Here is a 13,609-nt window from a genome sequence, read left to right as displayed (position 1 = left end):
TTGCAACAGCTTTTCAAGAACAGATATTGACTCCAAAGGACCTAATTGCCATTTCTGGCTTCGCTGTACGCTGTTGGTTGTATAGGGATGAAATGTTGACAGCGTTTGCTTGATTTGCAGCTTCAGCGTTACTATGAGCGCTACCTGCGAGCTGAGAGCTTCAGGAAAGCTCTGGTGTACCAGAAGCGTTACTTGCTGCTGCTGATAGGAGGATTCCAGGAGTGTGAACAAGCCACGCTGTGTCTTATCGCTCACATGGGAGCTCGACCCTCACCCCCAGTCTCCTCCAAGCGTAGACCCCTCGGACGATTTAGGGCTGCAGTGCAAGTCATAATTGCGGTCTCAAGGTAAGAAATGTATCATCATATACATATTAGTTGTATTCCCTAGAAGGCAGAGATTATTAGTTAATTCCATGCACTTTTTCAGAATGAGGTTCCTGACGAGGAAATGGCAGAAAGCAATCCGAAGATTATCAACTGGGGTTGTCAATGGGCATGCTCCAGGTCAGCTCTGTCTACATAGTTTAGACTTGCGTGTATTATCCAAGTGAGTATGAGTGCATAGGTAATTTAATTTTATTGTTCCTGGCAGGGCCTAAAGCTGAAGTTTTAAGGCAGCAGCAGCCAAGATCAAATTCTGACCCGACGCAGATCCGAGACAGCAGCGCCATCTACATAGACACTCTGTCAGCGCTCGTCCCACCCAGCAAATCGCCCTTCAGGCTGCGCCACAGGTTTGGCCTCGCTTAGCAGATTTTATTAGAAACTGATATGATTCAATTAGTTTTTAGGTTTTTTTTTCGTCTTCTTAAATACGCTTTCTACACTCTTCAGGTCACACTCCAGTACCCCTTTGGCCTCTGTACAATCAGGTGGAACAGCTCAGGATCCAGAACAATCCCTGACAGAATATATCCGTCATCTAGAGAAAGTCCAGCAGCGGTTGGTGGGAGCCAAGCAAGGTGAGTAGCATTTAGAATACGAAAGAGGGGAGAGGGGGGGGGGGGGGTTATAAGGTATTCACTGCGAACACAGGGTGTATCCCTAATGGTAAGTTCATTGGTTTACAGGTGGGAACACTGTTGCTGTATGTCTGCTTGGCCATAGCAAACCATGACAGATTGAGCAGTGCACAGGCTTGAGAGAAAACACTGTGGTGATGGTCTTCAAACAGCTCAACACTGACAGCATTGGGTTTGCCTTATTGAGCACAATTTAAGGGGTTCTGAACACTTAATTTATTTGAATATCAAACTGGAAGATGTTTCAGGGCACTGGGATATAGCACTTGTACCAGCATCAGACTACACAATAGTAGCCTAGGAATGGCCCAAGTGTACTTTCAGTACACTCTAAAGAACACAAGATAATACTTGTAAACATGGAAAAGGGAGGAAAGAGTCACACAATCATCTCTCTTGGAAGTGCCCTAAACCAAATTAACCAACCAGCCACGAGACGGCTTTACTGACAAGTGACTAAATTGTATCGGGCTCTTTAAAATGACTTTCAGCTGCTCCCTGGTCACCACAGCAGGTTGCTCCACATGTTTGATTTGGCAAGGTTTTATGCCAGATGCCCTTCCCCGACATAACCCTGAAGGAGTTATGCCGGGGAGCTTTTGCCTGGGAAGCAAAAGCTTGCTGGTTCCTTACATAAAGGAGACCATGTTGGGCTTTTTGCATATATAAATGCACTTTGTGCTGTTGAAGAAACTCCCAGGTACAATACATTCTGTTAAAATGTATTGCAGGCATGAGCATTCTAGTCTGCTTTGTCTGCCATTGAAAGAATTTGTCAATCTGACTGTGTGACTTAGCAACCCTCTAAAAAGATAAATGTTGTGTGAGCTGATCCTGGTGCTTCATGCATGTCTCCTAAATAAATCACCCTGTTTCTTGGAGATGTTTCCTATGCATTTTTATAGCCATTAGTCTGGTGCAAGTCAGTTAACCATTCAGATAGATATAGATATAGACCATACTGGTTTAAAAAAATGAAATAAAATTGTTTCCACATCCCACAAAACCTGTGCTCTATCATCTTCCAACCTAGTAAACAAGACTCATTTATCCCCACCCCCCAAAGAGGAAAGGAAACTACAGTCACCCTGTTCCCCTGATATGATTGGTTATCGGCAGCACTGGCTGCAAGAGAACGGGACTTGGCTGTACCTGAGCTGCTTGTCGCCCCTTTACCTATATGGGCCAGGTGAGTGTGAGTGTAACACACTCACTCCACTGAAGGACAAAGTAGCACAGTGCTCAGGGACTGACTTGTCACTAGTCACCGAGCACAGTCTATTACAGGGGATAACTTTGGTCTGGAAATGTACATGTCCTGCAGGGTTGTTCTATAAAATTGAATTCAAACGTATTAAATAATAATTTTTGAGAGACATGTCATGTGGTGTGCTGTGAGATCTGGCTGTCAATGCAGTGAGAAGCTAAGCTGTCAGAAATGTGATACTGAGGCATGATGATGCCATAATAAGTGATGATTCAAGATTTAAACCGTGGCTGAGCACATGGCAGAGCTTCCTGTCAACACGGTGAACGAGTTGAATGCATCTGGAAAAGTAGAACAAAGGAGGTACATAGTTACATCGAGTACAATGTCTGAAGCCCAGGTGGCTCTGTATGTGTGAAGAAAAGAGGTTAAGCTGGTGCAGTAGATGCATAACGTGGATGCAAAACCCTGCAGAGCATGAAGTCACTGAGTGGAATAGTTTATTCCATTTCAGCTACATTTGTTTTTATGTCTTGTTTTATTTAACTTTGTTTGTGTAAATGTTGAACTGTTTTGAGGTGCACTCTGAAATTTTGAGGGAATAGTGGCACATGCTCATCTACTTATCTCATAACTTTCGCCATCAATGCTCCTGTGCCTTACTGCTTTTAGTCTTAGAGCTAGAGATGCAGTTCTCTAACAAGAATTATGTCAGTGCTATTTTTCAGTACATTGTCATAATTTTAAAAGTCAAGTATTTTGTTTATTAACTAGTTGGAAAACTACTAAATAACTACTACGTTTACTGAAAGGAACTTCTAGTCAAGACCATTTTAAACTTTAGCTTGGTTCCTGTTTATGTAAGGTGCCAGTTTTGTTGCTGCATCTAATTTTTCTTCTTCTCCCCTTTCTGTAGGTTCATCTGGTCTCCTGCCTGATCCAAAGTAGCCTGAAATCTAAAGACTGAATCTGCCTGCATATTGTTTCAAAACTGCTCATGCCTTACATCTTGTAGAAATGTATAGAAATTATAAGTTTCCTGACTTTTATACTAAATTATTTTTTAATTATTTTTGGAGGGTAATTTTTCTATCCTGTGTACTGCCAATATTTTGAAAGTCACTCTTTATACACTGTTTCTCAAACACTGTTTGCTTTTTTTGTGCTCTGTAAATGGTGTTAATGTTCTCCACACGTGTTACTAAATGCACTAGTTTTATACTCTAAGTCTAAGATCTGTGCTAAACTTGTGCACCATTATAAAATGTAAACCACGTCCATGTTGTTTTTATCATAAAGTAAATAAAGTGTGACTATGAACCAGATGGAGTGTTTCTTGCAAAATCTCAAAACACAGGTATCCTGATAAATATTGAACAATGGCGGGGTGTTTTAGTTCTGTTTGTAGTCCACTGTTAGGCTTAATAAAGAGTTGATTTAAAACAGGAAGTTTTTAGTGCACAGAGTAAAGCAGTGAGCATTTTGGTATACTAAAGCTGTACAAAGGTAAATCCAGTCAGTAAGGAACTTCTAATTGGGTAGTTTTATTTTTGGTCTCTTTACATTTTCTACAAAAATAGGGATTTTTAAATACACATTATTACATTAGTAACAGAAACATCAGCCACTAAATCAACTATTAATGACAGCCACATTTGAGAGAGGTTAGAATACTGAGGTATTTGGGATTTTTTTTTTTTTTTTTTTTTTTTTCCCGTATGCTGATTTAGTATTATGTAACAAAGAATGGACCTATGCTAGAGGTTTGCTGTCAGCTTTGTAAGAAGTAAATAACGCTGAAATTGTGATTTAGATTAAATGAAACCAATCTTTAAATAAATCTAAAGAAATCCATGCTCTAACTTCTCCCACTTGCTCTCCTAATGAGAAAGCTGCCAAAGATACCGCTCCGTGATCAGGGGTTCGTTTGTTTATTATCTCCGCCACGATGCTTTATGTTTAGTATTTTATCTGTCGTCTTTAGACTTTACACTTTAGAACACCGCCCACTCGTTTTGTTTTGGTGTGTAAAACGTTTGCCCTTCGCAGAACGTCAACACGGAATGACGGACGTTGTTGGCGTTTCAGCACAGCGACGCTAATGCTAAGCTAAGCTAATGGTGGGCGGTGTGTCGTAGATTGCGGTTTGACATCTTGCCTGTGGAGAAATAGTCCTGGACCGCATTGAAAACGTCGTTACAATTTTCTCGTATTTGTCTGGGATGTATGGATGGATACTTGGCGGATTCTCGTCGCTGTTTGAGCCCATTACGGGGCAAAACCCCACGGAGTGGCCTGGGAAAGGTAGCGTTAGCGCAGAGGTACCCACGCGACCAGGCGTAAAAACAGCAGCTTGGCGGCAGGAGAGTCACTGCAGACCCGCTAAACGGAACTACCAGAGGTCGGTGATTGAAAATGGTCTATATTTTTTTCAGTCCTAAATAGTTCACACTTCGTTGGCCATTTAATCATTTGTTTGGATTGTTGAGGGCAGTCATTCACCCTTCCAGCTAGCTAACATTAAGTTTTGAGTTAACTTTAGATGGAATTTGTTTATTCACAGCAGGTGAATTTTAAAAAACTATTTTACTGAAGTTTGCTGACAGTATGTTTATAACGGTGTCAGTGGACACCCACATCACATTTAATATCAAGTACACTCATAGCGAAAGCGGAAGTAGTCTAAAACAAACTATTATGACCGTTCCAATATTAACTTATTTTTGTTTAAAATCCTATTTAAATCCAGTAGCTTGCTACTGTAGCACAGCACGGCAGACTTGAGAGTAATTTTAACTGATTTTGTAAGCCTGCTGGTAAAGGTCGCCCAATGATATCTGCATGGTTTTGTTTGGGTTCAGGCAGCACAGTCAGCAGTTTGTATATACTATCAGTACACAAACAAGCTCTAGAAAGACTGGAAAAGAAACAAATACAGTGGCATCATTGTAAATTTTGTTGGTAGAAAAAAGTATATGTTAAACTTTGAGAATTTGATACATTTTTTTTCTTGAAATGTATTTTTGTAATTTGTGAATGGACATAAATGCGTAATTTAGTCAAAGTATTTTAAAATTTAGCAGCAAAGCACCTCCCACAGTGGGAGTAGTTAGTGATCACTCCAAGCTACCAGTATGCAGAACAAGATTTATACAGTCCTCTTTTACAGTTAAAGGTCTGTCTCAAGAAATGGGTCTTTTCTTGCTGTTTTCTTCATTATGTTTTTTTTATGATTGTACTGACAGGTTGTGGCTTAAAAACCTAACTGGGGCCAATGCCTGCAAATTAGCTGTAGCTAGAATTCCTGTGTACATAGCATTGGTTGCATTTTATATGAATGCATCATTGCTAATATGTATGGTCACTGGTATATAAATAAAAGTGCTAATGAATAAATTCAAAACCCTTGTTTCAGTTTCTCAAACATTTGTTGATGCAAATTGTGTCTTTATCTCATAGAAAGTGCATATCTTTGGGTTTTGTGCAAATATATTGATGTTTGAACTCGTCACTTTGGGCTGTCCAAATCTGCGATGGCCTTTGGAACTATTGCCAAATTACCTCCAGGTTAATGGATGTTAAACCCTCGTTAGAATTCAAGAAGAACACAAAAAGAAATCCCCTCATAATTAATAGCTACATTTCCTCTGCGCTTTTATTCACAAAAGGTTGCCACAGCTGGTAGTGTGAGATTTATTTATTTATTTTTTTAAAATCTCTTTGCAAGATTATGTATTTTTGAAAACCACTCATTTCGAACCATTTTCTGTTATTACAGCGTGCATGTTGCAGAGAGTGTTTGCCAGAGTGAGCAAGTCGAAGTGAAAAGACGCAAAAGAGGTTTGTTAGAATATAAAACTGCTTAATATTTTTTGCTTCCTGACGTGGAATTCGGTGATCGTGATTTGTGGTGTCCTGTCTTTCAGATGTCGTCATCAGCTTCATGAAGAAGACTGTGGCTCGGGTAGCAGGTTTACTCAGACTGCGGAAATCACTGACGAGGTGTGAGAAGCCCAGATCTCATGAAGAAACACAGGTGAGTGCCCCGTCTGTGCTTCAGACGCATACATTTGGTATTGTTTGCTACAGTGTATCAGAGTTCATCGAATAGACAAGTACTGTAATGACTGGGAGTTCTAAGCTGAGGTGTAATGATAGGTAGACACACACCACTTCTTAGGGCGTTTTCACAGCTACTCTAAGGAGCTTGGAAAGAACAGCGTCTACACTTCTTTAAGTTGCTTCAAGATGTTTCACCTCTCATCCGAAAAGCTTCTTCAGTTCTAGGGTCAAAGGGTGGAGAGTCCCAGATGTAAGCCCCGTGGGAGTGTCCCCCAAGAGGGACAATGATCCTCTACCTAGTCAGACGACTCAAGGTGTTAAGATGGGTGTAGGTCACAATCAGCCAAGGTTTCGGGTGAGGTCATTGTGAAACCTAACCTAACCCCACCCTGTCATGTGATTTCCTGAGGTTAGATGGCCCAGGATGTGAGTAGGCGTTAAGGCGTCTGGGAAGGGATCTCAGAACTGGATTATAGATGGCAGACAGTTGGTGCCGTAAGCAACCGCCTCTGTTCAAAGGTGGTCGTTCACAGTGGACGTAAATGGCTTCTTTCACTCCTCTTTCAAACCATCTGTCTTCTCTGTCCAAAATGTGAACATTGTCATCCTCGAAAGAGTGACCTTTTTCTTTTAGATGTACAGTAGATAGACAGCCGAGTCTTGTCCCATGGAGGTGGCTCTTCTTTCCAAGCTCCTTGAAGTACGATGACCTGGATGTCTGAGAACCTTTACAGACAAAAAAAATGTCCCATAAGCCTTGCATTCTGGGATGCAGCAAGGTACTATAGATGTGCAGAGGGTCTGTACAGGCTAGCAACTAGCTGTGAAATGAATGTCAAGTCTCCATGTTGTCAAATAATCCAGAACACAGGCCCTTCTTCCTGTATTTACTTTTGTTGCTCCCACCCCAGACACATCTGGCCAATAGGACAGAACATTCTCACATGGTTTGTAGTCACGCATATTGGTTCACTTGGAGCTCACTCAGATTTTCTATGTGAAAACAAACCAAATCACAGGGAAAAGCTACAAGTTAACAAACTCATCAAGTGATTCGGACCTTTATGGAGGAGCGATTATGGCTAATTTAGGCAAAACAACACTTTAAGTCTTTTGGGAGTCTCTTTGTGAGATGTGATGCATACTACATGTGCTGCTTTATCCATGTGGATACATACAGTTTCATAGCTAACTTTATTTATCCGTGTAACTCTCTGTAATTCCATTGAATTTCCTCTGTTGATCCAGCCTGTCGCTCTAATGGGCATAGATGAGCTCCACACCTCATGGCTGAACAGTACTGAATGGAGAATGGGTAAGCGAAGATGGACCTTTTAGTGCACAATTCATGATTATACTCACGTCACTGTGTTTCAACCAAGCTTGTCAGTGCAGAATGATCTCATCCTTATACCCAATGTCATTTGTTTTGATGTTCTTTCTTCAAAGATAAACCAGTAGCTGGAGGTAATGAGAGTCAGGGAAAGAATCCTTTTCAGAGCTCTTTACCTCCTTTAATGAGGAAATACAGGCAAGTGATTCAGTACTGGAGATTTATGTAAAGTACAAGTCATCCAGTACCTTTTTTTTAGCCTTTGTACTTGCAGTCTTCAGGCTGTTCTTTTTCTTTTATGTTACCACCTATTGAAAACGGGTCCCATGCTAATCTACCTCCCTCTTTTTATTTTAATCCAGTGGGACAACGCTCCCTGTAGGGCTTCCAGACAGAGCAAAGGACAGGGAGAGGAGAGGATCCCTCCAGCTGCTGTCCTCAAGGCCTGTGCTCAGGGTGGGAAATGCTAATCCTGACCCAACATGCAATGGCTTTGGACACAACCGCTGCTACAAGCCCAGTCTTACTGTGGAAGAGGTAAATTAGTCAGTTATTTGTATATATGAAAATATACTTAAATTCCACTTTTCCCCACCTCACAGTGCCAATAATCAAACTTTAAAAGTATGAACCTCTGCACGTTCATTTCTGATATTTTTGGTGTCTTCAGGCCATAAAGCAGAATAATAAGGAGCACTACAGGCGGCTGCTGGAGATGGTGACAGAGAAATACAGCAAAAGCCAGCCACTACCTTTTAACCAATCAAAACCACAAGAGTTAGTATTAGCTTTGATTTTTACGTGTTTTTTTTTCTTTTCATTTTAATATTTCCATTGGCCATGAGCTAATAAGTGGCTTATTTTGTATTTATCCTCAGAGATCCGTTGTCACAGGTTGATCACAAAACTGCTGCTTCAGTAAAAACTTTTGAATCAGTACACAGGAAGACGGGACAGATAGGTGGGGCACTCGGCTATCCATTACAGACAAAGCTGATTTGTTTTTATTCATTGTTGACGATTACAACTAATTGCAGATTGTTATTAGTTTAACTTCACCCTTTTTTGTAATCTATAAATAATTTTGTCAATAACACATGATCAAATATCAATTAATGAATATAATTCTTTTGTAAGGTTACAAGTGGCTTTTACTTGAAAAAACAACTTTAACAATCACAGAATTGTCCAGATACTTAGTTGGGGGGGATGGTGTGTTGATTAAATCATGACTGTTTGATCTCTGGTTTATTTGTAATATTTTATTAGAATAAATAAAGCCTTTCATATCACACAGTCACTTCACCCAAAGTAGGTTTAAATGCATGTATACATATTGATCAGTAAACATGTTGCAGTGACTCTTCTGTTCATGGTTTATGGTTTATTTCACAGCTGCTGCAAGTCTATTTACATGGAGAAATGCATCTGCGGCTAACGACAGGTTGGTGCGGTGCTATTTTTATTTAAACGACTGCGTCATGCATAACGAGGAATGATTGCTTTAACTTCTTTTATGCGACTCGTCTTCAGCAGGGGGAGTTTCACCTTTAGTAAGCCAATTAGTGGACCCTTTGAGGACCCACAGCCTGTTGGATATATAAAGGTAGTCACTCCTCCTCTTCTCTGACATGCCACAGCATGGATACGAGTCTGTCCTGTCCATAATCTTGACCTGTGTTGCAGCAGAAACATCCAGCAGATTTGGATCTTTCTACAGAGGTAGCTACTCGCCTCAACCTCGTGGACAGAGACGCTCCTGCTGTCGGTCTGCCTGACACACATTCTGCACATACAAGGCACAGTGAGGAAGACATACCCAGACTGACCAAGGTAAGAGTCTGTGTTTAATGTGGACTTTTTATGCTGAGATTATTTATTTATTTATTTTTAATGTGTATATTGTCTGTGTGTGTGTAGGAAATGGCAGCAGAGGTGAGTGGAGCTTTGGCTCAAAGTGATCCCAACCGTGTCCTGAGTGCAGCTTTCAAACTTCGCATCACACAGCGAGACCTGGGTACACTACAAGAAGGCAGCTGGCTCAACGATGAGGTGAGAAAGTAGAAATGCTGGAAAGGTTTTTAAATAGAATAAATTTCATGGTTATTTTAGACAGTTATTTAATCTAAAAGCTCTTGAAAACTTCACAAAAAAGTACACAGCACAAAAAGTCAAAAACAGGACAAGAGCAAGTTTTGCACAAAAACAATGGAGGAAACAATCATGTCTGTATTTACCTTGATTTTCTTGTTTTCATAATTGTTAGATAATTGTTGTTAGTTAATGTGAGTGCTTGATTTTTATTGTGTGACGCATAATTTTATTTATCACGCCCAGGCCAGGCAGCCTTATAAGGCACCAGTGACAAAGGAGCTGAGCCAGTGGACTAACTAGATATTCTTTATTAATCATAGGGGCAGTACAAAAGAAGGTGTAATTCATTCTCAACCTCTCATAATCCCCATAGCCTCTTGCCATCCTAGAGTTCAACAGTGATGTTTGGCATAATTTGAATACATCTTCACAATTTTGGCGTTAACAAAATATCTAAAGTATTTGTCTTATATGTTTATCTTTCTTCAAATTTGATTCACATTGCTACTAAAATGTCATTGTAGAGATACTGTAGTGGTTCAGCTTCCTCAAAAACACCAAAGAGCTCCACAGCATTCTTTAAATCCCTGTTTTTTGCAGCATAATTTAATATAGAGTTATCACATGCATCATGCATTTGTGTCCTAAGAAAAACCCAACATGTCAGCTAAATCTAGCAGCTTCATAGTTCGTAAATGCATCAAGATATTTGTGTCTGATCCAGTGTTACAGGCCAGAGGTTTCTTGCTTCTTAGTGTGCCTTTTTTCCCTAAAATTAAAATTCTTACTTATTTAATTATGTTTGTAGCTGACCATCATCTATAGCACTAGCTGTTTAATACATTTAATGTCTTACAAATTATCTTCAGACTCAACCAGTATGGTAATATCATCTGCATACAATCAAATGCCCAGGGCGAAATCACCCATATAAATTGGATTCCTTAATTCTAAGAGCTAAATAAATTGTACACAGGGTAGGAGAAAGAACATCACCTTAATGCCAAAGAGTGTTAAACCAACCAGTATGCATATTATTAATTAATTGCATGTATAAATACTAATTTATGTTATTTTGTTGTAAATGTTTTGTTAAAAAAAAGCTGTAGACTCAGATTATTCAATGTGTGTCTTTAATGAGTGTTTATGTATGGCATGTTTTATATTACAATTTTTGTGTTCTCCACCAAGGTGATGAACTTCTACCTTTCCCTGATTATGGAGCGAAGCTCTGGTGAAGCAGGGCGATTAAAAGTCTACTCCTTCAGCACCTTCTTCTTCCCAAAGCTGAGGGGTGGAGGAGGCGGGCAGGCTGGAGGACACGCTGCTGTGAAGCGCTGGACCAAAGCTGTCGACCTCTTCACGTTTGACCTCATTCTGGTCCCTCTGCATCTAGGCGTCCACTGGGCATTGGCTGTGAGTCACTTTGGATCTACCAGTTTTTGACTTGCTCTGCCTAAAAATACCTGTAATATTGCAAAGGCTCACTCTGTACATCTAAACTGTGATCAGTATTTTTGCCAGTCATTGTCACAAATCAAATGTTTGCACTGTTTTTATTCCAGAGAAGCAGAAGTGCACATTTTAATTGCTCACCTTTTTCTTTGCAGGTGATAGATTTTCGGTCAAAGACAGTGAAGTCTTATGACTCGATGGGCCGGAGACACGATGACATCTCGAGTCTTTTACTGTGAGTCGTCAATTTTCTCTTAAGCTCCATTTTACTGGCTACGTTAGACATGTTTTCACTATAGATTTGTTTTTACTGAAGCATTATAAATGATGTAATTGTGCTGATTTTTCAGACTCTACCTTATAGAGGAGCACAAAGCAAAAAAGGGTAGAGAGCTCGACTGCACCAAATGGACTGTTGGAAGCTTGAAAGCTAGTGTAAGTCTGTGATGAATGAAGTAACACTTCAAATGTGTTATTCCTCACAGTGAAATTAATGACTCTGTATTATGCATGTAGGAGATTCCCCAGCAGAAAAATGGAAGCGACTGCGGTGTTTTTGCCTGTAAATATGCTGACTATATCGCAAGAGGACAGCCCCTTACCTTTAAACAGGTGTGTATTCTGAAATCCCTGCCTTTCTTGGCACATTGCAGCATATCAGTGAATTGGTGTGAAACCATGTATGAAAGTCCAATTTAAATATACATATGAACAGATAACAAACGATATACGAATAACATCTGCTTCTTACTTTACAGTGCCACATGCCTCTCTTCAGGAAGTTGATGATTTGGGAAATTCTTCATCAGAAGCTGCTATAGAATAGAAGGGTCGCATCCATTGTTAATGGCCTACCAGAAGAGACTGAGTCAGTGGGAACAACCTCTCGTGTACAGTGACTACATGTGAAGTAAGAGAAGAATAAATGGGCCAAAGAAGTGGACTTTACCGACTGAGATCTAACCCAGTCTCGCTCTCCAGATCTGGAGTAACAAAGACTAGTCTTAAGAGTTAATTGTTGCTTATCGTGTCAGGGACATGTAAACATTTTGTATTCTCTGAGTTGTAATTAGAGACAGTATTTGTAACAAGTGTGTGTCTTAAAGAAACTTTGGCACTACTGACTGAATGACTTGTTATTGATTGTGTTTCCTTATTGTTTGAAGTGCTGCTTGAAGTGCCTTAAGTCTTCTCACACTGAGCTCGGCATAGTTTTTTTTTGTTTTTGTTTTTTTCCCTTCAGTTGGGAAATTTGTTATTTACAACCCAACAATCTAGGTGTAGTTTACCCCTCCCAGCTATGATCAGAGTGGACAGCAGATGACTGGGGTGAAACTTAATCTTTTTCTAAAAATATAGACAATGGCAATTAAAATACCTCCTCCAGACATTTGTCTGACAAAACGTGCATGATTGAGTGCTTGTCGTAATGACAAGATGTATGATTCCCGATTATTTATGACTGGATGAGTGTATTTTGGAGTGTCTGTGTATAGTTTTTTTTTTTTCTTCATGACTGGAGTATTAATAGTTGTCTCTCCATATTTACCATAAAGCGCTGTTAGAGCTGTGAATCTGTTCAATAAGTATACTGCAGCAGGCTATTTAGGGCTGTTACAAAGACTCGAATTATAGTATACTCCATTTAAAAGACAAACTACTGTACACACATGCATGTTTGTGCTCATGTCTTTTTTCTTTTTTTTTTTTTTTTTTGCTAAAATAAAGTATTTCTCCTCTTTTTTTTTAAAATTATGTATTGATTGATTTATCATTAGATTAAGTGAGATAAAGGCAAATAATCTGTGTCTGTGGACTGGATCAGCCACAAGAAAAGGTGTTGAGGGATATTAGGAAAAGTATTGCAAATATATAAGCCTGGAAAATGGAGGTTAGTATTAAAAAGAAATACAGAGATCTAATCGCAAAATAGTGTTTTTGCAATGTCCAAGGCATGTTAGGTTTTTAAATTTTTTTAAAGTCTTATGAAAATTAATCATCTCATTCATGAATATTAAGAACAGTGGTTTGATAAATTGTTTGTTCATAATAATAAAGCTGCTGTACAATAATTCTTTTCCTTTCCATCATTATAACACCAAATTTAATATAAATAAAAATTATTTCTCAGGAAACCGATTTTGATTTGTTAACCAAAAAGTCCGAGTTTGATTACAATCCCAAAACATGTTTTAAAGTTTAATAACAAGTGTTATTATTATTATTATTTTATTAAGACTGAAGTGTTTTCTCTTTAGGTGATAATAGGTAGAATGAGCTCAGGTTGATCTTTAAAGAGATTTTTCCTTTTTAAGGTGAAGGAGAGAGCTTGGATGTAAATGTGCCCCTTATCAATTTGTATGTGTGGAAAATCTAATTTCCATACAATCTATATCATTTATATAAAACAACAGCTTCTGTGGTATCATCAAAC

General features: G+C 39.3%; 2 protein-coding genes across 6 annotated transcripts in view; both read left to right on the top strand.

Moving 5' to 3' along the window:
* The window catches only part of pcnt (pericentrin), a 34,041-nt gene extending 30,490 nt beyond the window's left edge, over nt 1-3,551 (top strand). For 2 of the 4 annotated variants that reach the window (XM_085440654.1, XM_085440653.1), the window contains 6 exons: nt 121-347; nt 430-506; nt 595-736; nt 837-964; nt 2,058-2,213; nt 3,148-3,551. In XM_085440654.1, the coding sequence (XP_085296780.1) occupies nt 121-347; nt 430-506; nt 595-736; nt 837-964; nt 2,058-2,213; nt 3,148-3,179 (762 nt within the window). In that variant the 3' untranslated portion in view covers nt 3,180-3,551. The other 2 variants (XM_085440657.1, XM_085440655.1) reach the window with 2 other exon arrangements.
* A 704-nt stretch (nt 3,552-4,255) lies between these two features.
* senp2 (SUMO specific peptidase 2) lies at nt 4,256-12,299 on the top strand. 2 transcript variants are annotated; one of them, XM_085441727.1, is made up of 17 exons: nt 4,256-4,632; nt 6,010-6,071; nt 6,158-6,267; nt 7,542-7,608; nt 7,743-7,824; nt 7,989-8,163; nt 8,297-8,403; nt 8,505-8,587; nt 9,022-9,070; nt 9,160-9,232; nt 9,316-9,459; nt 9,547-9,678; nt 10,912-11,136; nt 11,331-11,410; nt 11,526-11,610; nt 11,692-11,787; nt 11,934-12,299. In XM_085441727.1, the coding sequence occupies exons 1-17, from the start codon at nt 4,454-4,456 to the stop codon at nt 11,994-11,996; spliced, it is 1,812 nt and encodes a 603-aa protein (XP_085297853.1). In that variant the 5' UTR covers nt 4,256-4,453; the 3' UTR covers nt 11,997-12,299. The 2 variants fall into 2 exon arrangements, with proteins under 2 accessions (XP_085297853.1, XP_085297852.1); XM_085441726.1 differs by having other exon boundaries at nt 9,313-9,459.
* The last annotated feature ends 1,310 nt before the right edge of the window (nt 12,300-13,609 follow it).

Source organism: Copadichromis virginalis, linkage group LG19 (assembly GCF_057382275.1).
Source record: "Copadichromis virginalis isolate Kocher_CV1m ecotype Utaka linkage group LG19, C_Virginalis_male_GT1.1, whole genome shotgun sequence".
NCBI classification, from domain to species: domain Eukaryota; kingdom Metazoa; phylum Chordata; class Actinopteri; order Cichliformes; family Cichlidae; genus Copadichromis; species Copadichromis virginalis.
Note: the sequence above shows the minus strand (reverse complement) of the source record. Positions and strands in the feature narration are given on the sequence as shown.

Bases quoted from the DNA above. Each gene is read 5' to 3' on its own strand.
- senp2 (XM_085441726.1), top strand. From the start codon at position 4,454: ATGTATGGATGGATACTTGGCGGATTCTCGTCGCTGTTTGAGCCCATT. The intron at 9,071-9,159 runs GTTGGTGCGGTG...ACTCGTCTTCAG, and splicing joins GCATCTGCGGCTAACGACAG to CAGGGGGAGTTTCACCTTTA. The intron at 11,411-11,525 runs GTGAGTCGTCAA...CTGATTTTTCAG, and splicing joins GACATCTCGAGTCTTTTACT to ACTCTACCTTATAGAGGAGC.